The sequence below is a fragment of the Toxorhynchites rutilus genome, chromosome 3, assembly GCF_029784135.1.
Source record: "Toxorhynchites rutilus septentrionalis strain SRP chromosome 3, ASM2978413v1, whole genome shotgun sequence".
NCBI lineage: Eukaryota > Metazoa > Arthropoda > Insecta > Diptera > Culicidae > Toxorhynchites > Toxorhynchites rutilus.
Genome location: NC_073746.1, coordinates 1723413 through 1750894, shown reverse-complemented (window position 1 = coordinate 1750894; position 27482 = coordinate 1723413). Strand labels below are relative to the sequence as shown.

Sequence of the window (27482 nt, the reverse complement as noted above, 5' to 3'; positions counted from 1 at the left end):
AAGCTCAATGCCACCAGCGCGGATATGTCAATGTGTTGTTTTTAAAAACATTTAACTGATCCATGGACACAACAAGAACAAGATTTTCATACGAATTTTATGTTGTTTTTGTTTACATGACAAGTGGTGACGCGAATGCTAGATTGTGACTGCAAATCAACAGACTGCGTCGGGCGAATGTTTTAGTACAAAACGCAAGCAATGACAGCTGATGAGAAGCAACGCACAACGCGGCATTCTGTTTCCACCTAAAGTTTAAAAAACCAATTTCCCATATGTTTTACAATGAAATTGCTGTTAGTTCATTTGGATTCCGCGTTTACGGAACTAAGCTTCGTGTTGCGTTAGTGTGAAGCGAAAATAATTCTCAGGTGGAAAATAAAAATTATTAATGAAAATTTACTTTTCTGTACCAAACATGTATTCCTTGTAACGAAGAAACATGTTATTTGCACGTGAATCAAGAATCTTGAATTATGTCTGAAAATAATTTTATCCTAAAGTGGTGAGTTTTGGTAGGAGTAAAAGGAAATTTATAGCGAATGAAAATTGTAAAGATCATCAATGGAGAGTTCTAGTCAGCTAGTAAGGAATAAAACAAAAAAAATTTAACGAAAATCTGAGTACCACTATATCGGTTGGGCATGGATATTGTGCAGCTTGTTCGATACTGAAGCTAATGTAATCCTTCAACGCCAGCATGGTTCAGCCGCCATAATTCCTTCTAGATCAAAAATGGATTGCCAATGATCCTCTGTCGTTTGCTAAGAACCAAGCCTGTTTAACCACCGTTTCGAGCTACCGTTGTACTTCAACGGATACACGACTTCTTTCGCTCGGTAGTCAAAAAACGCGTCATTGGTATTTCCCTTTTTTCCAACTCTCCACAGAATGATGGATTTCTCTGTTCAAAAAAAATCTCACAGCGTTTAATTTTTCGCAAAAATACACTTTATTTGTACCACCTTACATGACACAATACGTTTTCCGTTGCAATGGCCGTGCAATTTCGTGCAAATGATTTGCTTCCACCTCGTCCCTTATCAATGCCTTGTTTTCCTTCCAATTATGAGCACTCGTGCCTCGTGGACACTCGTAATGCCGATTTTGGTACAATTACATGAAAATGTGGGACTATCGCTATCTTAAGTACTCGCTAGTGTTTTTGTGGGAAGAGTTGGGGGCGGGGGTGAGTTTTCGTTCTAACACAAACTAGCTGCTTGATTGCTTGTTTTATTTACTTACTTTTATCATTAAACGGTAAAAAAGGTACATAAGATTTGAACGTATTACACTCTACTCCTTTCTCTGTTTCTCTCTGTGTATGTGTGTGGCTTTATGATTCTATTGTGATTTGTCAAAAAAAATATATATATAATAAAATAACTGCAATGAATATTATAGCACACGTTACTCCGGTTTGTGGGATTCCGTTCACTTTTGAAGGGTTTTTGTACAGCACTGAACTGAACTAACAAAACAAGTTTCTAGGGTGCTGTCAGTCAACCTAGGCTAGATTCGCACCATTGAAGCATAGGAGGACAGGAATACATCAGTGTATAATTGGCACATAATTACCTTCACCTACATACGAGTTACAATATGTGTGTGTATGTGTTTCGTTATCAAAGAGGAAAATCGATCGTTACAACTAAATTTGCATTGCTGTTTGTATGACATCATTGAGGGGAGGTTTCCTTAGCCTAGCCTAACAACTAGCAAAAGGTGAAATCTGACCGACTCTTAACTAAGCGGTTTATGGGTGGAAGCTTGTACACTGTTTAAGGTTGTTGTTTACATTGTTTATGTGAAAAACGAAAGCCGGGAACCGATTTGTTCGCTTTTGTTCGTTTCAAAAGGGAGGGGGAACATGGGTTAACGGGTTAGTTCTACTCGAAAATATGACACGAAGGATTATTTTGAACTGTTTTTCTGGAATGTCTGCGACAAATCGATTCGTCACTCCCTCTTCGAACTAGCTTCGCTATATACAGTTGTGTTACATTCTAGAAGGGAAGGATGAGTATTTTACTAACGTTTATCATCGTACTCTAAGCTACAAATGTACAAAAAAAGAATAAAAACGTTACACCAAATCACAACTAGGCTTTTCTATCTTACAGCTAGCGTTTTCATCATCTAGGATGACATCTTCACATCGTGACATTTTTCTAATTTTATTTTTCATCTCGCTGCGATGGGGAAAATAAAAACAAACAAAAACAACGAATTTCTTACAAGATATGGCACATAAAATTGTGTTATGATAATAAATAGTTTGCGCGAGAAAAAAAAACAAATATCAAATAAATAGGCGTTGAACAATTATTACATTAAAAACAATTTTTCCTATAGTCTACAGATTACTCCTCAGCCACCCGCGATTCCAGGAAGCTGAAGATCTCGGTGTGCTCTTTCACCCGGGCAAGCATCAGTGGCGTCAGCTTCTTGTGGTTGACCGGGTTGGCCTTGGCGTGGTATTTGTCCACCAGCAGCTTCACCAGGTCCACGTGGTTGTGCTGCGTGGCTATGTAGAGCAGCGAGTTCCCTTGGGCATCCTGCTCGTTCGGGTTGAAGTGACAGTGCTCCAACAGATAGTCGAGAATCTCTTCGTGGTTTTCCTGCACGAGATAGAGCAGAACCGGTGGATCGCTGTTGCGCAACCGCTCGACACTGGCGCCGTTGTTGAGCAGGAGCTTCATAATTTCTAGGTTATTGCACACGACCGCTTTGATTAGGGGGGTTTCTCCGTGGTAATTCAGTTCATCCACCAAGCACCGGTGGTCGAGCAGAAGCTGCACGAATCGCACGTTAGCGCCCTGCACCGCCAAGTGCAGGGGGGTGGTTCCGGAACGGTTCTTTGCGTTAATGTCTGCTCCGCATTTGAGCAACTCCCGAGCGATCTCGTATTCGTCCCGTTCCACGCAGAGATGCAGTGCTGTCTGGCAGAATTCGTCCTTGTAGTTGACGTAAGTCGCTTTAGCGCTGAACAGAATCCGAACGATCTCCCGCGAGCCCGAGTAGACCGCGTTGATGAAGCAGAGGGGTGCGCTGTTCGCGTCGACGCCGCTTTTGAGCAGAAATTTCAGCATTGGGATGTTCCGGTTCAAGATTGCCATGTTGATCGGCTGGAAGTCCGAGCTCAGTGGGTAACTGATCTTAGCTCCGTGCTGAAAGAGAAGCTTCATCAACTTGAAACTGTTGGTGTACATTGCGAAGGCCAACGGATTGAGTCCATACTCTCCGCAGGTATCCGTGCGAACGTTGTGTTGGAGTAGAGTTTTCGCTACCGTGAGATAACCCTCCTTACAGGCAATGTTAAGCGGGGTGTTCTTCACCAGGTTGGTGTTGTTGATCAGCTTCCGGATATTCGGCAGCGATAACAGATAATTGAGAATGTGGATCCGATTGTAGCTAGCGGCAGCGTGCAGCACATTGTTGCAGTTTGAGTAGATCCGAGCTGGCTCAACCTTCCTGTCCTCGATCAAGTACCGAACGACGTCCAAATTGTCGAATTCGATCGCTTTGTGGAGTAAACAAAGTTCGCTGGAGAAGGAGGTTAGCTCTGTGGTCGGATCCACCGCCAAATGAATGATCTCTCTCGAGTTTTGATATTGGATCAGCCAGAAGACGGGTAGTTTCTCGTCCTCACTAATCGTATTCTTATCGATAGATTTGAATCCGACGAGAAATTTGACAATTTCCAGTAGATTCAGTCTGCAGGCCAAATTCAACGCGGAATACTTCAAACTGTTAGTGGCGTTGAAATCTACATCAGCTATTCGGCTCAATGATTCAACCGCTTGTAGATTTCCAGAGTTTACAAGCTTATGCAGAATCGTCATTCCATTTGAGTCGCACTTATTGAAGTCATATCCACTCGAGCATCGAATCACTTGGCTGACGAAATCATGATTCTCCGAGTTGACGAACAGATGAAGATCTTCGTAGGCGTTGTATCGTTCCAAGTTTCTCAGGAACAAGCCAACGTCGCCCAAAAACGCGCATAAATACAACACTAGCATCTTTCTGTCCTCCGGACTTAGTTTGCAATATTGTCCGACCAAAAAGTGCGACTTCACAGTCCTTCTCAATAAGTATTTTAGCAACCGCACTCTTTCCGCACTAATCTCGCTATAATCGCGATTCAACATGTCGATCATATCCTTAAAATTACCAGCGATGGCACAATCTATCAAGCTGTATTGACACAGCTCCTTCAGAACCAGTGGGCCGAAACGCTTCCCTCGCAGATCCGATCCATTGCTCACATTCTCCCGCACCAGGTCCAAATCACCCATCCGTACCGAATCGTACAAAATCTCCTGCATCTCGAACCACTTCCACCGTTCCCTAAACTTATCCTCCAATCCAACGATTTCAACGGGGACCTCCGGGACCTGACTCCCACCTCCTCCGTACAGTTTGAATCCATACTCTTTGAAGATCAGTGCGTTTAAATAAACGGTCGCCATTGAACCGAACACCAGCAAATCCATCACTAGCGAATCTCGCTCTAGATAGCTTTTCAAATTTCTCCCACTCAGCACCGGTGCGCGCCCTTTCAGTGCCTGAAAGTTACTACCAAGTGCATTCACCGCCACAAGAATCTCCAGCAACTCCAGCAGTCCAAACTCTAGCGCGATCTGCACAAACGGTGGTAATTCCGACAGCGAACCCATCAATCCTTCCACACTCAAGCAACCGAATCTCTCCAACAGTCGAACCAGATCGTTCACTTTTGCGTCGAACTCCTCCTGGAGCTGTTCCTCGTCATGCTCCCGACAACCAGCCAATCGCTTCCCGTCCACCCGAATATCCCGCTGCCGGAAGAACTCCCCCAACACTCGGTGTCGATTCTGCAGTACGAAAATATTCCCGTAATAAGCCCTCCCCAAACGATCGTGCAGTAACCCGAAGTCCTCTTCCCCAAGCTGCACTCCCACCTCCTCCAGCAGCTTCCTCGTGAACTGATGATACCTTGTCGCGTCCGCTACCCCCCTCGCGGCGCCGCCACTCCGCACTGGTGCAATCCCAAACAGCCGATCCGGGTCCATCAGTTCCTGCAGCTGCTCGAGGTGCTTCACAACCGCCAGCGTCTCCTCGTTCTCGTGGACGCTCCCGTAGGGCCGCAGGAGTTCCTTCAACGCGAGCGTTGAGTCCGAGATCGAGATCGACTTCGAGATGTCATACTTCTGGTAGCTTTGGTGCAAGTATGAGTACAGCAGCCGCCGGACGCTATCGAAGCAAGGGTTCGCCCGCAGTGCCCGGTATACCACCGAGAAGCTGCTCAACGTCACTCGGAGTCGCGTTTGGTGGTACTGCATGTGGTAGAACCGGAAGTGGATGTTCTTCTCGATGAACGACAGCAGCTTAAGTTCGTTCGACATTCCGGTGTACATTTTCTTCAGCTCGTAGATGATGCTCGCCGTGTCGTCCTCGTTGTAGAACACATGATCGAACTGGATGTGGCTCAGCGTGTGGAGATTGTGGTCACCCACATACTTCGCGAAGGATTTGATTTGAGCGAGGTTGGACAGTCGATAAGCGATTCCCAGGAAGGTTTTGTAGGCCTCGATCAGCTGTATGTTGATCACGTAAAGGAAGAATCGATACACAGACCGGAGGCTGTCTTGCATCAACTTAAAGTGGCTCAGATCGAGTGATTTGTTGATCAAGTACTTCGCGAGGGAGTACCTTTGAGAAAAGAATTCCCGAAAATCTTTACTCTTGTGGGACGATTGCGTCGAAGACAGCACATGATCGAGTACGTTTTCTAGAACTTTGACGAAAGCGGGATGTTGATGATCATTCCTTATAGACTGATCGATCAGTTGAAGCACTCGCTTGATCGCCAGCATACAGAGCGACTCATTCGCTTCATCGTCCGCGTCGATCACAATCACATTCTCAATGTAGTGAGCGATCTTTTTGACCGTGTACATTTGCTTGATCTGATCGAATGTCTTCCGCATCCGGCGGAAGATTAGCCGACTCCGCCGGCTAATTGTTTTGGTAAGCGCTTGGAACTCGTGCGAGTTCACCTCTTTCTCTACGATCTTCATTTTATTTTTACTCAACTCACCAACGTTGTGAGATTTGATTCTGCTCAACACTTTTCGGCTGACTATAAACTGCACCTGTCTCTTCTGAAGGCGGAGCTTCGGATGCCGTTGGTGCCAAAGAGCAGCGATTGTCTTTCGCTCGCACTTTAAATAGCTGACAAATTCCGCCACATACCATTTGCCATCGCGTTCCAGCACGCCCTCCTGTGACGTTTGAAATTCTTTTCGTTGGAGTTCATTCATTACCACCTCTCTGTCAACCGGGGACAGCTCGACGCCTTCGCCACCGCCACCACCGGCTTCTCCTATTCGATTTAACGCTTCGTTCACCCGTTTCCTCCGGGCGATGTATCTCAGCAGTCGCTCCTCACGGATGCACCCAATGAGATCCAACAACAGCTGCGCAGTCCATTGGAACGAGTTGTCCTTCCCCCTTCTCGGTCCGCCTACCGTTTCGACCCGCAGCTCGTCACAAACCGCTCCCAAATACGACATAATCATATTTTTATTAATAACAAGCTTATAAATCTCGAATCCTACGTGTCGCTCCAAGATCGCTAAAAATACTCCAATCAAGTAGGTTATCTCCGAGAGGGGGATGTGGGTGTACAGCTTGCGCTCTCGTCTCGCCTCGATGTCCTCTAGAAAGAAGCAGCACTCGCATATTATCCGCAATCTCAGCACGAACTTGTCATCAAGATCGTTCAAATCATCACCGTCATAATTCTCCCGCAAATATTTGGTACAGTTCAATATCATCTCCACCCGCTTCTCAGCCTCTTGGTCGTCTTCGCCTTGGTCTGCCTTTCTCCTAGCGCCGCACATTCCCCCAACCGCCCCAAACCGGTAGCTATAATCCACCAGCTGATACTCCAAAAACACCTTCATCTGTTCCTCCAACGTCACCCGCTTCACGCCCAACTCGTCCACCGCCCGCACGATCAGTTTCATCTTGGTGTGAATATCGAACGCACGCTTCTCCAAATAGATTCGCAGCAACTCGACGCATCCCCTCCGCACCAGCCGGTACACGGCCCGATCATCGGGCACACCTTCGAACTCCTTACGCACCATAAACTCCGCTACGTTGCGGGCACCCTTCGATAGGGCCAACTCCGACGGTGTCAACCCATCCCGGTTCTTCAGATCGCAATCCGCTCCGGCTCCGATCAGTAGCTCGATCAGTTTGGTTTTGTTACGGGTGGAGGTGACCGCCAGGTGGAGGGCACTATTCGCGGTGCTTTCATCCTGCTGGTCGATGTCGATTTTGGACAACGAAGCGCGGACGGTCTCGTAGAGCCCGTTCTGGACCGCTTTCAGGAATTCCATTGTTGACTTCTAATTTTATTCCGGTTAAGTGATTTCAACTCGTCATGCTCTCGTTACAATGGGGTTTCGGGTTGAGTCTGGAATGAAACGAGAAGGGAGAATGAGAATTAAAAACTGATTGTACTAAAAATAATCCAAGATGATCTATTGAAAATTTAATCATTCGAAGATATCGTCAAATCTGAGCCCGCCGAATGATGTAAACGTCGTTTTTTGACGTAGAACTACGTCTTTCAGGACGGGTACCAAATCAGAAAACAGGTCAAAATTTTCTTTTTTTTATGAAAGTTTTTATGAAATAATGTTAACGTTAATAACTATTTTCACTGTGAACGAATTCTCATGATTTGCATAGCAATCGAATCGGAAATTCTCTAAGATTTGTTTGATATGCTACACATTACAATTCGCTAATCACTAAACGGTTTAAATTCATGAAAACTGGAAGAACTTCCTTTTTTCCCATACATTTGTTCTGTCGATTTGTGTGCTAGCCCTACTCGTATTTCGAATGCTTATGACTCGAACATTTCTTAACAGATCGAAAAGATGTTTGCATCAATTGATAGGAAATATTTCTACGCGTCTATCACAATTAATGTTATTTTTCATGAGATGAACAATTGAACAACTGTAAAATGTCAAGCGTTATCTACACGCCATAACTGCCAAGTTTTGATTGGCCCGATTTATGGTTTCCCCAACACAGACTTCAAAATCGATGTACCTGTGGAAATCCGCTTTGCAAATATACAGGGTTTTCCAACTTTAAATTCCGAAAGTAAATTGAAATAAAACACACTTAGAATTCGAATTTCGATGAAACTTTTATTTCAAATTAAAGTTTGGTTTATGCCATTATGTGTGAAATACAACATCATTCAAATGTTCACCTAGGGCTTCCTCGCACACCTTCTCCGGAACAGGTATTTTTGGATTACTTTTCGGCACATATGGGGCGGTATCTCGGTCATAACTTCACGAATGTTGTCTTTCAAATGTTCAAGAGTTTGCGGAGAGTTGGCATAGACACGGTCTTTCGCATAACCCCACAAAAAAAGTCTAGCGGGTTCAAATCGCATGATCTGGACGGCCAATTGGCATCACCAAAACGCGAAATTATGCGTCCCTCAAATTTCGTTCGCAATATGGCCATGTTCGGTCGTGTTGTGTGGCACGTGGCGCCGTCCTGCTGAAACCACATGTCATCCGTATCCATATCTTCAATTTGTGGCAAAAAAAAATCGGTTAACATGCGGCCATAGCGCTCACCATTCACAGTTACCGTCTCTCCGTCCTCATTTTCAAAGAAATACGGCCCGATGACTCCACCAGACCACCAAACAGTCACTTTTGGCTGATGCAATGACCTCTCAACAATCACGTGTGGATTTTCTGAGCCCCATAAAGGGTGTGTCACATCAAATTGCATCACGGAAAAAACGCTGTAGAAATTTAATTTTTAGGAATTATATCTTCAGCTTTCGCTTATAATCAGATAAGAGTGTATAGATCACGTTGGCCATGCTTCACTGTCAATTTTTCGTAAATTTGGAAAAATGTCATCGAACGAAAAAGAGCGTCGTGAATTAATCCTGTGCACTCATTTCGAGAATCCGGAGTTGTCACATCGGGACATCGGTAAGATGCTGGGAATCGTCCAATCCACGGTCAGCAGAGTACTAAAACGATACTTCGAGAACCTAACCATCGACCAGAAGGTGAAGAACGGCAAAAATGGATGCTCCGTCAGTGAAAAAGATCACAAGCGCGTAGTTAAGCAGTTTGGACGTGATCCGGGAAATTTTGGGTGTTCACATAGCCACCGAGCTCGAAATGTGCCTCATTGCTGAAGAAAATTTGATGCGAAAATTAAGCATTTTGCTGCTGTTGTTCGTTCATCCAATCGACGTATGCCCGACACATTCCATGGTCACCACGCTCTAATTTTTGTACCAGTTTGACTTTATATGGATGTAGGTGCAAGTCCAAATGCGAAATTCGCCACAATGATGTGTTTGACAAGCCCAATTGCTGAGCACGCCGTGGAATCGAAACATTCCTCCACACTGGCAGCAACAGCAGCAATATTTTCGGCCGAACGCACATTACAATGATGCACAGGTTTCACAATATCCGCTACGGATCCAGTTTGTTCGAATGTACGCACTACATTAGCGATTGTGTGCTCTGTAGGCCGTCCATGACGACCAATATCCGTCCGTAATGCTCGAAAAACATTTGCCGGTTTTTCATCATTTTTATAGTATAATTTAACAAAACGTGTAACGTGCGATGCTAAAACGATCCATATTGTAAAATGGCAGACATTCAACTAACGATATGACGCTTTGGTTGACAGCTATGTCAAACGGTTGTCAGCGCAGGGCTGTATACTTTCGGAAGCCCGAAATGGAAAACCCTGTACATGCATGCAATTTTTTGGTGTTGAGTACTTTTATACTCGCTTGTCGTTGTGCAGACCGGAATATGTTTCCCTAAAACGTACTTTTAAACTGAGAAGCATGGGAAAATCGTCATTTCAGATACTAGAGGTGAATCAACTTTGGCGGTTCGAGAACAAGCGTAAACATGAGATGTGCAATAATTTCAGAGAAAAATGTAAAATACAATAATCATTTGACAATTCTTCCGTTCATATATTTTGATAGCAAACAGCAAAATGCTGAAACAAGTAGATTGCATAATGTAATTGCGTAGTTCAACGTCAAAAATATGCGGTCGTGTCCATGATACAACCCCTCACAATTTTTTTGTTTGGGAGCGCGATACACATTTTGAACTCTATCAAACAACTAGTTTTCAGGTTCATTTATCGTAATTCTGTTCGAAAAATTTGAATGTAATTTACAAGTTACGAATGGAAAGCTGATGCATATGGTGTACGAAGAAAACAATTGACCGATCAGCTCAAAAACTGAATCCGTTCATCAGAAAATTACCCACACATGACATAAGAGGGTAATTTTTTAGTATAAGAATTCAAAGTCTGGATATAATAAGTAAAACATAGTTTCAAGTTATATGGTTTAATTGTGGTTAAAACGAAATTATAATACACTTAATGTACTAAGAGCTAGAAAATAATTTGGCAAGTAGGTGATTTTTTGTAGAACCTGTGCCAAACAAGTTCATTGTTTATATAATGTCGAATTGTATCAGGCCCCGAATGGTTGCACAATGGATAAGAGATCGAAGTTCCACATTTGGAAAGAAACCTGTAGCCGGTTCCCCTGCTTACGTAACTCCCGGTACCCAAACTCTCGAAATTTATTAAAAGGAGTGTATTTAGAGTAGGATATACAACAGTAGCAGCAAAAGATAGATGACTATTCAAATTCGATTGAACGATTGTACGACAATGGAGTTACTATGGTTATCAAGGAGTGGAATCCTTTCAATACTCGGAGCAAATATAATTGAGAAATAATGATCGAGGAAGACGAATAATGGAACTGCAAGCGATGATAAATACTAAGGCTGGAGCAATTTTTTTACAATCAGCATACATATTTATTTTACTCTTACAAGTTTGTCAAGTCTGAATCTATTTCATGGAAATTACGTAGGAAGCTAAATAACAACGCCGCACGTGTAATCGGTGAGAAAAAAAGGTTCAGTTACAATTAAACCAACGTAGTGAAATGTTCAGTAATAACATTCTTAAACGCCATAATGTATAATTTTGAACGACTTAATTATCAACTGATATAACATGAAAATATCAGGGTAACTGTAGACCTATAGGTTTAAGCTTAAATTCGGGTGACGAAATTATTCACATAGTTATAGAAGAAAATATTGATTGACCCAATTAGTAAATAACTTGATAGTTTTACCAATGCAACTATTTAGATAAACTGGTCTGAATAACTTTCTAAATGCAACGATTCCCATATTCGCTAATACATAACGCAATAGACCATGCGTTTCCATTGTCCAAAAATAGGCATGCGCTTCACACTCCAGAGCTCGGTGCACCAAGCAGCATACCTTTGTCACTTTCTGTCTTACTGCTCTTCACTGCGAATGACTTCAAAACTCCACGCCGCAACAGTAACCGCTAAGCCACTTAATTTCATTCATAAGTCACCCAAGGGATCAACGAAACAGCGTGTACACTTCATTCAGTTGCGCTGGCTAAAATTAACCACTTTTCACATAAGTGTACTCTCGGAAAATTCAACCAGAAGTGCAGAATTTATCCAAAATAAGACTAAATAACAAACCGAAGCAAAAAAGAAACGCGAAGCAAAACAAAATATTTCATAACACGCACACACAGTCAAATACACTTGCACACGAGTGCCTTTTGCACTTGTACGCACTTCTCTCTCACTCACTCACCCACCCGCAACCCACTGCTCACCCGGTTTGTAGCGGTTGTTAGGCACGACGAATAACTGTGCCGGTTGTAAGTGCAACTGAGCAAGGGAAGAAGGAAGAGGGGACACACTCAAGTTATGCGAACCGAAGGTATCGATGAATGAACCTGTGTTCCACCCCCTCCATCTCTCCCATCCTAACTCCCAGACAGAAAGAAGATTTTATGCTGCGGTTTATGCTCATACTCTCTCTTCCTCTCTCTTGCTCTGAGAGTAAGCACTCTCTCTCTCTCTCTCTCTCTCCAGATCCTGGGCTCTCTGATTATGCTCCCCATCGCCTCTCGAAGTGATGCTGTTGCCATCGTCTCCATCGTCAGTGGTCCACTTCCAGGGATCTATAGTTGCAGAGGTAACGAGTGCGTAGCAAAGCAACCCGTCTGCCCCGACAGCATCAGCAGTCAACGAACGCATCCTCGAGGGTAAATAGTATCAAGTTGCGATAATTTCTGCGCTTCTTATATTTTCTTCACCTCGTTCGTTGTCCGTTGCTTCGTGTTTGATGTTCCAATGAGGAAGTACCGATGCAGATTGCGTGCAATCCGATAAACGGAGGATGTCAGCGATATTTCCATTTTAACAAAATTTTTCGCTGTGTCTTCATTCCATCAACAAAAAACAATAATTACCACCCCAATATACATAATAACACAATAAAACTGAACCTTCCTTTGATGAAGATTTAAGATCCCATTTTTCAGCGCGCTGGTGAATTGTTTTCACTGCCATTTTCCGGTTGCATCGCTCGCGGATCAAAGCGCCTCTTCCGTTCCATCTGTTTCCCTTCCCCAAGCAGCCAAGTAACCGACGGCTTTTGAAGTGAATATCACTTTGTGCCGCGCCGTCGCCTACTGTTGCTGCTGCTGCTGTTGTTGCTAGCGAGCGGCGGATGTGCAAACAGCAGTCATACGCGGCTTAAGTTTATGAACGAATGTAAGCGGCGTCAAACAATGTACCGATTATTGTTTTATTTTTGATTTCTCTTCGGCGCTGTGTCCACTCGGGGAAGCCGGGTTCCAACTTCAAACGATTTGCGGATATTATTTACAGAAGTATTTGAAACAGAGCACCTTCCCGTGCCTGACTTCCATTCTTCAGATTCATTCAAGTCGAGTCGATCTTATTGTGTCCCGAAACCGAGACTCGCGAGACCGGGGGCGGAAAAGAACATATTTTAAATGTCAAGCAAACAACAGCGGCGAGACAATGTGTGCGCGAAAACAGTAGCAGCGGCAGCGGTAACAAAATATAACAAAATAACGTGACAGTCGCGGGATTGCCGCCGGATGCTGTCGAGGCAACTTACACACTGGGATAACAGTGGATTCAGAACAAAAGATTGGCCGAGGTTGGAAGGTGGGAGACGCGATGGAGCATAAATAAAACAGATGTTTGTTATTGGAAGCGCTTGTATGTTTGGCGTTTGTGTTCTTTGCACTTTGGTCACATGGAATGAATGGGGAAGTGCTGATCCATATGGGTTTCGGTACATTGTGTGAGTTACTTGCGCTACAAACCTAGACATCACCGCTCATAATGGGGAGACTGCAGTGTCAAAGTGTCACACGTAGATTCGCTGGGAAACATTTCGGTCAGATGTTTAGTTAAAAAAAGTCACTGTAATATTTTTCAACATTTGTGATCAATTTAGCTTGTTCATGAATATTGTCTTAGCTAAGTAAAGGGTGTGTCACATCAAATTGCATCACGGAATAAACGCTGTAGAAATTTAATTTTTAGGAATTATATCTTCAGCTTTCGCTTATAATCAGATAAGAGTGTATAGATCACGTTGGCCATGCTTCACTGTCAATTTTTCGTAAATTTGGAAAAATGTCGTCGAACGAAAAAGAGCGTCGTGAATTAATCCTGTGCACTCATTTTGAGAATCCGGAGTTGTCACATCGGGACATCGGTAAGATGCTGGGAATCGTCCAATCCACGGTCAGCAGAGTACTAAAACGATACTTCGAGAACCTAACCATCGACCGGAAGGTGAAGAACGGCAAAAATGGATGCTCCGTCAGTGAAAAAGATCACAAGCGCGTAGTTAAGCAGTTTAGACGTGATCCGAGAAGTTCGGTCCGGGATGTCGCCAATAAGCTGAATTTGTCAAGTTCATTCGTCCAGCGGACCAAGCAGCGGGAGGGCCTGCGTACATACAAGGTTCAGAAGGCTCCTAACCGCGACGAAAGGCAAAATATGGTGGGGAAGACGCGAGCCCGGAAGCTGTACAGCGAAATGCTGACGAAGCCGCATTGCCTGGTAATGGACGACGAAATCTACGTCAAAGCGGACATTCGTCAGCTGCCGGGCCTGTTGTTCTTCTCCGCAGAGGACAAATTCAGCGTTCCGGAGGAGATTCGCAAGCAGAAACTATCCAAGTTTGCCAAAAAGTACATGGTGTGGCAAGCGATCTGCTCTTGCGGAAAGCGGAGCGCCCCCTTCGTGATGACCGGCACGGTAAACGGGCAGGTTTACCTTAAGGAGTGCCTACAGAAGCGCTTACTACCACTATTGAAGCAGCACGAGGGCCCGACCATCTTCTGGCCGGATCTCGCTTCGTGCCACTATTCAAAGGACGTGTTGGAGTGGTACGAAGTCAACGGGGTCACCTTCGTGCCAAAGGAAATGAACCCGCCCAACGCGCCGGAGCTTCGCCCAATAGAGAAATATTGGGCGATTATGAAGCAGGCCCTCCGGAAGAACCCAAAAGTTGTCAAATCGGAGGCGGACTTCAAGAGAAAATGGATTTCTGTTCAAAAAAAACTACAACCTGACGTTGTACAGAACCTTATGGACGGGGTAAAGAGGAAGGTGCGAGCATACGGGCTTGGGCTCGAAGTATGAATAAAAAGAAAATGCCAAAAGTTGTTTAATAGTTTTTATTTTACTGTCTAAAATTTTCAAAAGGATCGGTCTACTGGGCGAATTTCTACAGCGTTTTTTCCGTGATGCAATTTGATGTGACACACCCTTTACTTTCAAAACGAACCAAGTAGCACAACAGTGCAACTTCGATATAACGTACATTTCACTTTCAAAGTTGTACGTTGTATCGAATCGTACGTTATAGCAAAGCATAATAAAAAAAACTCAGAAACATAACTTATATTACTTTACTGTGTTGCTGTTTGGGTAAGGTTAATGAATAAATTCAACCAGAAAACAGACAGCCTTTTATATGATGTTTCCCTTCGTACTGTTGATTAAAGCTTGATTGATTTAGAATCCAGAATCACAAAACCAGTTGTGTTTCGGAATTGGTTAAAGGTACAAAACATATTTTAGTATCAGAATACAGATAAATTGTTGTACTTTCAGAAAAAAAAAATTCAAAAAATTATTCCTATACACTTTGAAAATGTGTACGTTATAACACTCCACAAACAGTTTCGCCGCATTGAAATCCGCATCGCATCGCGTTCACTATGTCATCGGCCTTAGATGATTCTAAGTACTTCGAATTTAAATAAACAATAGAAATGTCTTCAGGGATGATAATCTGAAAGAGGGTACACTTACTTCATTACAAATCAAAACCTTCATGCATGACTACATACTGACCAATTCGACGACCCAACAGAGAAGCTTTATAGAGCCTTTAGACTTCTAAAACCGTTTGAAGAAATAATAAAAAAATCCAAGTTCAGGCCATTGCTGTATATCCGAGGTGATTTCACATGTTTCAGCATAAAACGTATTTGGAGAAGAACGAGACCACACATAGCACATACCTCGCATAAGACATCTTCAAATACTGGATTCAACTTATACGGAGAAGATCTAAATCACCTACACTCTGTCCAACTTCTATAAGACCAGGTGATGATCTTGCTGCTTTGTGCTATTGTGAACAAACAATGATTCAACTTATATTCTAGTGAATTGGTATTGGTGACTACCATACGCTGCATGATTTTCATATGTGTGTATGCAAGCGCTGAGCGTAAACCAAAGGTTTTGTATTTTTCAAGTGTCAAGTTTCTATAAGACCAGTTACACTTTCCCGTTGTTTTTGTTGTTTTGATCAATAAATCTGGAAAATGCCGAAGGGAAAAGTGCTCACGGAGAAAAAAGAAAGACAAATCGATGCATTTCACCAAGCAAATGTTGGTATCAGAGAAGTTTCTCGTCGGATTGGACGATCACATCAAGTAGTGCTTGACGAACCCTCAAGGATACGGTAGGAAGGAAGCTAGTGACCGGGATAAGCGGGAAATAGCTAGAACAGCTTCGAATACCTCCAATTCGCTTATGCAAATAAAGCAATATTTCAATTTAAATATTACTCGGGTGACAATTCATCAAGTTTTGTTAAAAAATCCTCACATAAAGAGGGCTTGAAAGGTTAAAGCTCCTCATCTTACACCATCTCACATCGGAAGACGTCTGAGTTTTGCCAAAGCTCACATGAACCGACAGTGGGACATGGTATGTTGTGACAAAGAGTGAATGCATTTTGCTATATACCATAACGAAAAGTTCTTCAATGTATAGGTTATCATCACTGACGAAAAAAGTTCAATTAGGATGGTCCTGATGTTTTTAACGGGTACTGACGTGATTTACGGAAGAAGGAACAGTTTTTTTAACCAGGAATTTTGGTGGAGGCTCGTGCATGGTTTGGGCGGGATTCTGTGCAACCGTAAAGCTCAAGATAGCTCATTCAAGGATTACATACATGTTCTGGAATCCTCTCTCCTACCGTATTTGCGTGGATATCGTCATAAAAAATTCACATATCAAATCATACTCATATCAGCAAAGAAACTAAGCAATGGATTAAGGGCCAAAAATATAATTTTTTGGACTGGCCGGCTCGCTCTCCAGACTTGAATCCTGTTGAAAATCTTAGGGGGGAGGTTGCGTACAAGGATTCTCCTTGCTCACGCTAATTATTTATTAAATTATTAATTAAACTAGGGAATGAATGAAACTATTTACGAATTCAATTGCAAATAAATCCCAATTGAAGTCAATTCATGCATTATGGTAGTAGTTAGCGCAGAAAATAGTTATCATCATTTTGCCTAATCATCAAACGGTATGCGTAGAAGTTCAGTGTGCTTGCCAAATCGAGCCAAAGTGTTGCATTTGTGCCCACTTTTGTAGACCGTGTTAGCAAAACGAACTCCGGAATGTTAAAATGCGTGGGGGTATAAAAATATTGCCGACGTGAATGTATATGCAATGCCGATTTTCCCAACTTCTTGGTTTCGGAATTTGTATTGGGAAAACATAATCCGGTTTGCAAAAATGCAAGCTAGTACAAAAGTACCCGCTGCTTGTATCCAACTTGCTATGCCAATTTCCCCTTGCTCCATGGTTTTGAAGTATGTGTTAGGGAACCATTCCGATTTCCAGAAACGCATGCAGCTTGCACCTGTTTTGCAATGCCGATTTCCCCTGACTCCATGGTTTAGAAGTCTGAGTTAGGGAAACATCCATCCATTTCAGCGACCGTACCTCAATCGTTGCGCAATCATAACTGAGTGGCTTTTCGAGTAGCACTCGCTTGTATACCGATTGGTGTGATTTCAATAGCCTGTTTTGAAAGCAATTTCAGGACTATTGAAACAAGTTTTTGGATCAAAAAGCATATAACGCGTAGACATTTTATCTTTCGAATGAAGTGTTTATCATACCATTTCGTTTGTTTGTTAGTAGCTATTAATGCTCAAAATCTCGTTCTTCGGCGTAACGCTTTTGTTTTCGAAACCTTGAACTTACACCACAGTATATAAATTAAAGACGTAGTCCTACGTCAAAATAATTTTTAAGATAATTTTTTTTCGGTGTAAATTTCCTTTGAAATTTGTTTGGTATTTTTTATGAAAATTTAAGCAATTTCCTACATTCCATCCTTTGACCAGAATTTTGCAGAAATTTTATTTTTGAGTCATAAATATAAATTCTATTCAAAACGAAGTCTAATTCTTTTTCGAAGATTTCAAGTCGTGATGAAACGGATAGTGGTTTAGCCGGATGCCGGACACCGGATATCCGGCAAGCTTCGAAGCTGGATAGCTGGATATTGGACTAAGACGAGAGTGCACATATAGTCAGCGACGGGTTCAGGAATAATATTCCAATGCTAACGAAATCGACTGTTATGTGAAGGCACTTCGAATCGATCGCAATCACGATCCTTACATTTGGTGGCAAATAGTAGAAACGCTCTGCACGATAAGGAGTATCGCCAAACAACAAAATTTGCTAAAATTAATATTGATGCAATTCTGGCATTTCAGTAATCAAACATTATTTTTAATTATGTATGAATGATGTTAATGGGCTATTTTTCTATGGTTTATCTTGTGCTAATGAGAAATTATTTATATTTTCTGATATCCGGTATAGCAAATATTGGCCGGATAGCCCGGATACCGGATAGTTACCGTATATCCGTTTCATCTCTTATTTCAAGTATGCAAAGTTGCTCATGTGACCAATGTCTTTACACCCACAACGTTGTACTGCTATATGAGATAGTGCTGCCAACTCCTAAGACGATTTGGCATGGAATCCGTCAAATGCGAATAGTTGCCGAGTTTTCCAAATATTCAAATAAGAAATAATAACAAGAGTAGCCTTTAAATAATCGTCTGTCGAATTAGTATAACATATAGCCTTCATGACTAATTTAAGGAGTCATTAAATATCCAAACCTGAATCCCGTCGATACTAATAAAGTGTGTTAAAATCTCCTTGCAGAGGCTTCTAAGCCATATATGTCAGCATTACAGCCTTCAGGGGTTAAAAAAATATATAATTCTGAACTGAAATATGTATCATTTATTGGTATGTCCCGTATGTCGTAGTTTTAAAGAAATGATTTGAGCAAAACTTTTCTTGTTCATATCTTTGTAGAAACGGTATAAATCACTTTCTCTGGAGATTAGAAGATTCTTCTTGAATGATACCAACGTTCCAATTGGAACTTTCACCGTTTCAATGTATATATTATTTGCATCATTTTTATTAATAGTTGAAATATTTTATGCCAAATAACACGCCTTGAACGAATACTGATTGGCAAACTAAAGAATACGCGCAACAAATCAGGAGTTACTATGGGTTAATAATTATTATACTCCGTGTAACGCACAATTCAATCTTGTTTCAGATATGTGTGTGATCAGACTTTTCAAATCAGGAGAAACATTTCACAAGGAGATGATTGATTCCTAGGTATTCAGGGCCCAAAATCTTCGAATATGAAAATGAAGTAGTTCAAGTCGGTAGTCCTAGTCAGTAGCTTCGCTTCGACTAGGACTACTTCGGCATTCGCCGTTGACATAATTTGAATTGACTAGAAGATGAATTGAGCGAGGAAGAATGATGAACTTTTCTAGTCAATGGGTATTTCAATTGACGTGAATAATGAATACAAATCTGCCTCTTCATTGAACTGACCTCAATCCACACTTCTATTTCCCCTTAACACGAATTTCTCCCTCAAATTGTCGTGAAAAATGTATCCCCTTCGTTCTTTTGAAATGCCTACGGCCTCAGCTAACTCGCGTAACTTCACTTTACAGTTATTCAAAACGAGTCGATGTACTTGTTTTACGATTTCAGGATTCGTAACCCCTTTGGGCTTTCCAGAGCGAGGTGCTTGTACAGCCCATTTTAAAATCACTAAACTACCGATAAACTTTTATTCTCGAAGGATCAGAAGTCCACCTTCGTATACCATTTCGTAGTGGTAACATCCATGCCTCTCACGCTATAGGTCACGAGTTCAATTCTCACTCCCGACATTCTTCCAAAAATGGAAGTAAAAGTGACGAACCAGCCTAATGAGTTGAAAATCACTATAATACAGATAAAAAAAACCACTGCATTGATTGTTCAGAAGTTTTGTTCCATTAAAAAACAATGTTTGATCTGAATACGATATTTTTTTTCATTTTCTATACGAATGCTCGGGTAGTGACACAACTGTAGTTTGTGGACAGATAAACGAAATGAACCCATCGAAAAAAATCTTGTTAATTTTTTAGTGGCGCCATCTGTTGAAAAATCTTGGGGTTTTTCAGCCCATGTAGTACTATCGATTCAACGCAGGAAACCCGCTGCCTATTTCTGACAGAACCATTCATACACTAGCTAAAGATGGGTACAAGATCAGATTCACGAAGATTCGTTCGAATATCTCGAGCAAAAAAAGCTTGACTTTTGCTCTGAAACACCTAAAAAAGCCTAAAGAGTTCTGGAGATGTGTTTTAACATGAGAATAATAAACAGAAAATTAAATAATTGTTATAAAAAATATTATTTGTTTTACTCGTTCGGTGCTCAAAACACATCCAAACATCATGCCTCTACACTAGAATACGCCATTAATGACTGAACGGACTTGATTAATGTTCATTTCCGTTTGTCTGGATCATTTGAACCGTTTGAGAGGACTGAAGAAACAAGTTGCATTCAAAATCTTAACATAATGATTCACAATGATACCTGGTGCTCCAATGGACCCCAGCAGCATTGTGCGAGCGAAAAAAATACTTAGTGCATTAGCAGCTAGTTTTGAAACCGTGGCGCCAATGGCGCCTCTGGTGGTGCAATCGGTTCCAGGCTAACCTCGGCAACCCTCTAGAAAGAATGGTTTATCTGTTGACATGACACGGGTGTGAACAGTTGCTTTCAGCTACTTTGAGAAAGACATAGTTTTGTCGCAGTTTGGCTCGTGTTTTTTACTGTCTCCATACCAATGCGATACAATTTTCCTCGAACTAATACATTAAGGGGGGACCACTATAAAACAGTTCCTTGCTGGTGGAATGTTTTTCTCAAAATCAAGTAAACTGATCTGGGTGATTTTTTTTTCAACATGTAAAAATGAATTATCTGTAACTGTTACGTATCGGTTTTCAAAAAGTTTAAAATTTCCCAAAATGGCGGCCATTTGAATAGCCATTAACCATTTTTACAACAAAAATCGCTATTGCGAAATTCGGGAAAAAAAATTTTGAAAAAAGATATGAAAAAGCAGCAACGTAACAATTTAGATAATTCATCCTAACATGCTGAAAAAAAATTCAACCAAATCAGTCCACTAAACTAAAAGATAAATGTTTAAAGATTTGTACAGCAATGCGACATCTCTTGAGGTGACCTCAATGCTCTTCCTTCCTTCCTTGTGTGTGTTAGAGAGGCTTCAAGCTTTGCAGCTCATTCGCCTCTAACCATAGCTCTTGGCGTTATTTATCAACGAGATGAAATATCGAAAAATCCCTTCGGCACAACATTTCTGAAAGCCTCCCGAAAATGCAAAAAAAGGCTATTTTTTCGACTTTCCAGAGTAGGTTTTCCCCCTAGGTTCATATAGTTCATTAATCAGTTGAGCGAATTTAATAGACACCCATTCGAGGGTTTCTCAACTGGATCAACTGGATAAATTGGATGATAAGCTCAAACAGAAAAGCTGTAATGTTCGCACTTGATAATACGAAGCGTCACACGAGTTTGGGTCGCGCCAAAAGCAGCTACAGCTTGGAAAGAGAACTAACAATATTATCACATTCGCTTCGGAAGTGGAAATAAAGATACCGGAATAAATGAAACCAAAGAATAATTAGGTTATGATTTTTCCATGTCACCTGATAATAAATGCAGTGACCGGCATAATGTAAAGTCCACCCTATTTGATTTCTAATTTTCAATCAGAATAGGGTAAATAATCTTGGTTTGTCCGATATGAGGTGTTTTACGCAACTAGTCGCAGCAAATCGTATTTTCTTTATGAAAATCACATATAATCGATACTAGTTTGGGTTTGTTGTAAAGCCCCAAGTCTCTATTTGCTAATACTACTACGAGGCGTTGAAATTATTCAATTTTTTATGTTTTTTAACGATTTTCCTCAAAGAGGAATTATGATCATGGTTTGACCACCTCTGATCATGGTTTGTCCAAAAAATGGTCATGGTTTGTCCGGCTTTAGAAATTACCATTTTTGCATGAAAACATTCGAATTCTCAAGTAGATGTTACATTTATCATTGCTTGAGTTTACTGTCATCATATTGATTTATTCATAATTTGGGCGTTCGTCAAAATATCACATTTTCTTGGACATTTTGAAAGTGTTCACCTCAAGACACTCAACATAGACAAACTTTATTTCTGCTATGCGCGAAGGACACAATAAACAAACTGCAGCGCGCCAAGCGGTTGCTATAGAAATCATGTGGACAGAACAACATTAGTGAATCGGACAACTCATGATCAGAATTGAATTCATCAAAATGCGTTAATTTAATGGTTTATCTATGTAAATCTGATACAAATGGTGTGCAAGAATGATGTTTACAATATTTGTTAGTGTTATAATCCAGAAAAGGTCCTAATACGTGCGAAATAATCATCTGGTGATCGATTAAAAGTTAGCTCAAATGAGGGGCGCATTACCACCAATAGATGGTCCTTTAAATCCTTTAATCCTTTAAAACATGTGATTCCGTACAAATATACTATAAAACTACTGTAAATCATGCAAAAGACAATTTAATTTATATGTTTTGAAACATGACCTGATTTGACTAAGGTGTGCTGAATTAGAGCATTCAAAAAAATGGACTGGACAAACCAAAATAATTGACCTTACTTATAAGCGAAAAAAACATGATTGACCTTATTTCTGACTCTTTACCACTAAAGTGATATTCGCGAAGAAATAACAATTCATTCAATTAACTATATCTAATAATTCATTTTTGTACTCTCATTAAGAAATTTTATTACTCTCATTAAAAATTTGCTATCTTCAAAGAAATTTGAAAGAGGTTTTCCTCAGTATCGTTAGCTAATATTTCGCATAGTGATTCATTGATTTCACATTGACACAAACATTCAGAAATGTTACCGAAAAAGATCGATTCAGAAAATTCTATCATTACCAACAAATGTTCCCACTTTGAATTTCAAGTTTTGATTATTCAAAAAGTGAACACTCGTTTGTGAATATTAAACTGTCAGAATTGCATTCTTTTGATGATGTTTCATTATTGTAAACAGACATTTGCACAGAACAGACATTCATGGTGAACTTGCCTTTATTCGAAACATAATTCTTTGCCATTTTTAAATGATTGAACATTTCCGACATATGACTACCTCAGCTTTGTCGGAAGAAGTTCAGTTTTCGATCACTTGTTACAGAAATGACCGTATATCAGTGATAAAATGGCGAATGCTGTCTTCCCAGGTGTTAATCGACTGCGACTTATTGTTGTAGACCAGTGGCTTTACCTAGCTCGAAAAAATACTTAAACGCGTTATTAATTGCATATCATTCTGATGAAAAACGGACCAACGATTCATCGGCTTATGAGACGCATCATGAACATTGTATTCTTAGATAAATTCTTCATTAAAAACAATAAATTCAACAGTAATGACCGAAGTCCACTAACATAGTCTGTTTGAACAATTCGGCGGAAAATTTCTTTTTTTTTTCATTAATAATTTATGGAAAAGTTTAAAGATAATAAATCGTATAAAACGATAAACGACGCATTTTTTACAATTTACTGCAAATACCGACACCAAATGTCACAATAGAACAGAAACATGAGTTCAGAACATTCAATGAATGTTATAATCAGACATAAATGAAGTATTGGCCGCATTTCTGAGGAAGCTTCACAAGCCAAACCGAATTAGGTTACAATGCCCCCGATATCATGGATTTTGATCATTTCGATATCATGGTCAATGTAAATTTACCTTTACGCTGTGGGAGATTGGAGTTGTGGAATTGTGACGGGTTTAAATCGATGCATTGATGAAAAAAAATTCAACAGATTTGAGATCAATTTCGTAATTCGAAACAAATAATTTTTCGCCGTTCATAGGCGCCTGAGCGCATATCAGAATTCATATTTTACAATTTCAGACTATTTTGGAAAGTACATCCTGGCAAAAAAGGATCGGAAATTTATATAAAATAATAGTTTTCCTAAAACACCAACAGAACGATGTCATCGACTGTCCAGTTAGGGGTAAAAAAATCGAATGGAAAAAATATTCCATATGTGGAAGTGGAAGTGGCATTGTGGAAGTGCGGAAACCCTACATAGTTTTAAATCAATTTTCATTATTTATATGTTTATATTGACATAGACAATTCATTGACCTAGATCAGCGTTGTTCAAATAAATTCATTTTTTCTGTTCAATCGAACCGATTTTGATAAAAAAAAAAGTGTAAAGTGGTAAAAATTATAAATGTGTCCAAAGTAGGCCGAGCTGAGCTGTATCGAAATATTCGACCATGGTCTCAAAAATGTTTTCATTGATTGAGCAAGTGCTTCTAAGTGGTATTTTTTTTTTTTTTTTTTTTGAAGAGGGATAACTCAGCCAGATGCCTGTTAGACTTAGCCATGGTTGATTGAGATTGGTTGACTTTTTCAAAGTCGTTCTTAATGGTATGATTTAGTAGTGCAAAATACAGGGTGTTAGGTTTCTCGGTACAAATGTTTGAGAGTGTAATACAGGCTCAAGTGACAAGCAAGTGTGATGTCAAAGGATAGAAGCATTATGGTTCATAATACATTTTTGGATAAAAATTAATCAAAACCACTCACATTTATATATTTTTTCTTCTTAACATCTATATAATTGCACTAATTTACGCACGGATTTGGGTCCTCCAGAAAACTCGACCGAATTTATATGATCAATCCACTGTGATTTTTGACGAAATGTTTACGATTTGTGTTCACGAGAATTCGGTTTGAAAAAATATATCAGACATTTAGCAGCTCTTGAAAAATTCAAACCCCACTTGACAAGTCGGATCTGAGCTAATGCCTAATGTTCACTATCCATTTCGGCCCATTCAACTGAAGCCTTTATTCCATTGACTCATATAATTGTTGTTAAGCTTACAGCAACGAATATTTTTTGCCGAAATCTAAACCATTAGAATTCTTCTAAGTGGAATAGGCATTCCGCTGGGATAGTGTTGCAATGATGCTAGAAGGGAGAAAACGCTTCGCCTGAACAGTGAACAGTGAAGCGGCGAAAGAACCTGGCCTCAACACGAAACGGATCAACGTGCTTCCTAATTGAAAATCGTCCGGCACTAAATCCATCATTAGTGCGGCTAATGAACGACACCCGGAGAAAACTCAAACGATTCCAGGTTAATAAATCACGCCTTGGGCCGCATCTCCCCCGGCCCAGAATCCCGGAATCGCTCGCTTAGGCAGTACTTAATCAAACAAGATTGACGTAAAATTACCGTCGGCAAAAATCAATTTCCTCCCCGGATGCACCGAACCATTTCAGCATATCATCGCATTCATCACCGGTAAATCCAAAGGAGCAGCTTCAGCATGGGCACCATCATTCGACATTCACTAATCTCTGTCTGGAGTTGAGTGGACCTTTCCGTCTCCACTTTTGCCTTCTCAGACAACGGAACAACGGAAAATCACTGCACTGAAATCCAACTTTGCACCACCGATGATAATCTCATCATTTTCCACCACTTTTTATGATCCACAGGATAGGCATCAGGTGGTCACGAACGGTTTGATTATCACTCAATCACGACTTCTGGAATGCTTCCTTCACTGTCACCGGCTGCTCAAGTGGCGTTATGATTGATGCCAGTAGGGAGACAGGACCACTCACTCATTGGCCCACCACAAATTGTCATCGATATTTGAGATCAACACTTTCCGGAATCAACTAATCCCATCACAAACTGTTACCGTTCGTCATTTGATTGATAAATCAGCAAATGATTATGATCACTTATGTCGATAAAGTTGCGAAGGCGCGCACGAGTTTCAAACCGAAAAAATCCATCATCACAGCAACATCACCAAGAACAACAACAACGGCAACAAAAGTCTTGCATCGAAGAAAGAAGAAAATTCCTCTGATATCTGGTCGGGTACACTCCACCGAGACGAATGAGCGCAACATTACAATGCGAGCGCCACCAGAGTCCCCCTCTTCGCGTGGCAAAGCTCTGCTCGCGAGAGCCGAACCCAAAACAAACAACCGGATCTTCAAACGCAAAGCCCTTTTCCACCAACCACCCCCTCATGTGATAGCGTTTACACAATAAAACCACGCGAGAGCTAAAAGACACCAAACCAAACCGAATACAATGGTTCTCATTGTGCGTCCGAAGAGTCCCTCTCTCTGCCGTGGCAACCCAACACATGGGATGCTGGGATGCGATGCGCGCGTGGCTCTCTTTCTCTCTCTTTCTCTCACACTTTTTCGCCGTTGGAAAACAAGAGCTTTAAATAGTATTCAAATAGCATAAAAATAATCACATTCTCAGCAGAAGCACTAAACAAGCGAGAATGGGACGGCACACGGCGAGCGGATTGGCAAATCCTCGTCCACCTCCTCCTCCTTCTTGCTCGCAGCATCTATCGCAGTCTTTGGAGCCAGTTGGCAGCAATTGGAGCCCCTCCGGTCGGAGTGGGGTGGTACCAAATGGAGACGCTCCATCCAAAGTGTGGCGCGCATGAACACAAAACGACGAGACGAGAAACGCTTTTCTTTCGCGCGCGCCTGTGATTGTTGTGTATGTGCAGGAGACGATCGGGCGCGCGAAACCGAAGCGAGGCAGCATAAGTGTGTAGTATATTCTAATCCTCTTGGGCGGGTTCTTTCTCTCTTGTTTCGGCCCGAAGAAGAACTAGCGTAGCAGTGGGAGGTGTTTTCCGAACGACGGCGTTGACATTCGCATACAGCAACAATTGGAAGAGAATTATCAGAAAGTAATCCGGAATGCGACAAAATCGAACAATTATCAGCTAAAACTGGCAGAAAGATCAGAAATGACTAAACATGTGTCCATGTTGAACAGTTGGCACTCTCTTTGCTGTATTATAAAAGCAAGTGGAAATCTATTTTAACTCAATTATGTGATCAGTAAGAGTAATTGTGTAATTTATGTAATATTATATTATTTGGTTCACTTTGGTGATACCAGATTACAACCATTTAACCCATTAACGACCAAGCTGTAAAAATTATTTTTTTTACGAAAACCATCGGTGTAATTTTGATTATTGACGCTAACGAAACCCCAATGTTCAAGAATTATTTTTTTCTCATCTTCCATTTTCCGGGAAATGACTGTTCGAAAAATCGAACATTGGCCGAGAACCGCACTTTTTTTTTGCAAGTACAAATACACTGTGAACTAAAAGCCACAGCAATTAGCATATAGACGGCGTTAAAAAATACATTTCTTTCATATTCTGGGAACTTCTGGGAACTTCTTTCATTCTCTTGTGCGAACTTGCACAAGAGAATGAAAGTCTCGGCGTAGAAATCTGAATTAATCCACCTATGGTGAGATGTGATCATTCTTATTTCATGTAGTTTTAACTTATTATCGGTAAGCTTTTTCATTCAAACGAAAGTTATTGTTGTTATTTTTATTATTGGCATGGGAAAATGTCAGTGCTTACGATTTTTTTTCTTTCCGATTATCCATTTCTCGAAAAAATTTAACAATTTCCAAAACCTGCAAAGTACAAATACGCTGGAAAAAACAATGGCATTGAAGATAGGGAGGTTATTATTCGGGTGAATATAATCATCATTTAGCTTTTTTGCGAGGCTCTGGAAACTCTATCCCAACCAATGCAAATTAAGCGTAGGCAGCATAAAGCAGGACTCGCGTTCTGGGGGCTC

At 41.1% G+C, this 27482-nt stretch overlaps 1 protein-coding gene across 5 annotated transcripts in view; it reads right to left on the bottom strand.

Moving 5' to 3' along the window:
- Positions 1-928: 928 nt before the first annotated feature.
- LOC129777015 (uncharacterized) overlaps positions 929-27482 on the bottom strand; it is a 140526-nt gene continuing 113972 nt past the window's right edge. For 4 of the 5 annotated variants that reach the window (XM_055783047.1, XM_055783048.1, XM_055783045.1 and 1 more), the window contains one exon: positions 929-7471. In XM_055783047.1, coding sequence (XP_055639022.1) covers positions 2364-7394 — 5031 coding nt within the window. In that variant the 5' untranslated portion in view covers positions 7395-7471 and the 3' untranslated portion in view covers positions 929-2363. Of the gene's footprint in view, positions 7472-25053; positions 25735-27482 lie in introns of those variants that run through there. The other variant, XM_055783046.1, reaches the window with a different exon arrangement.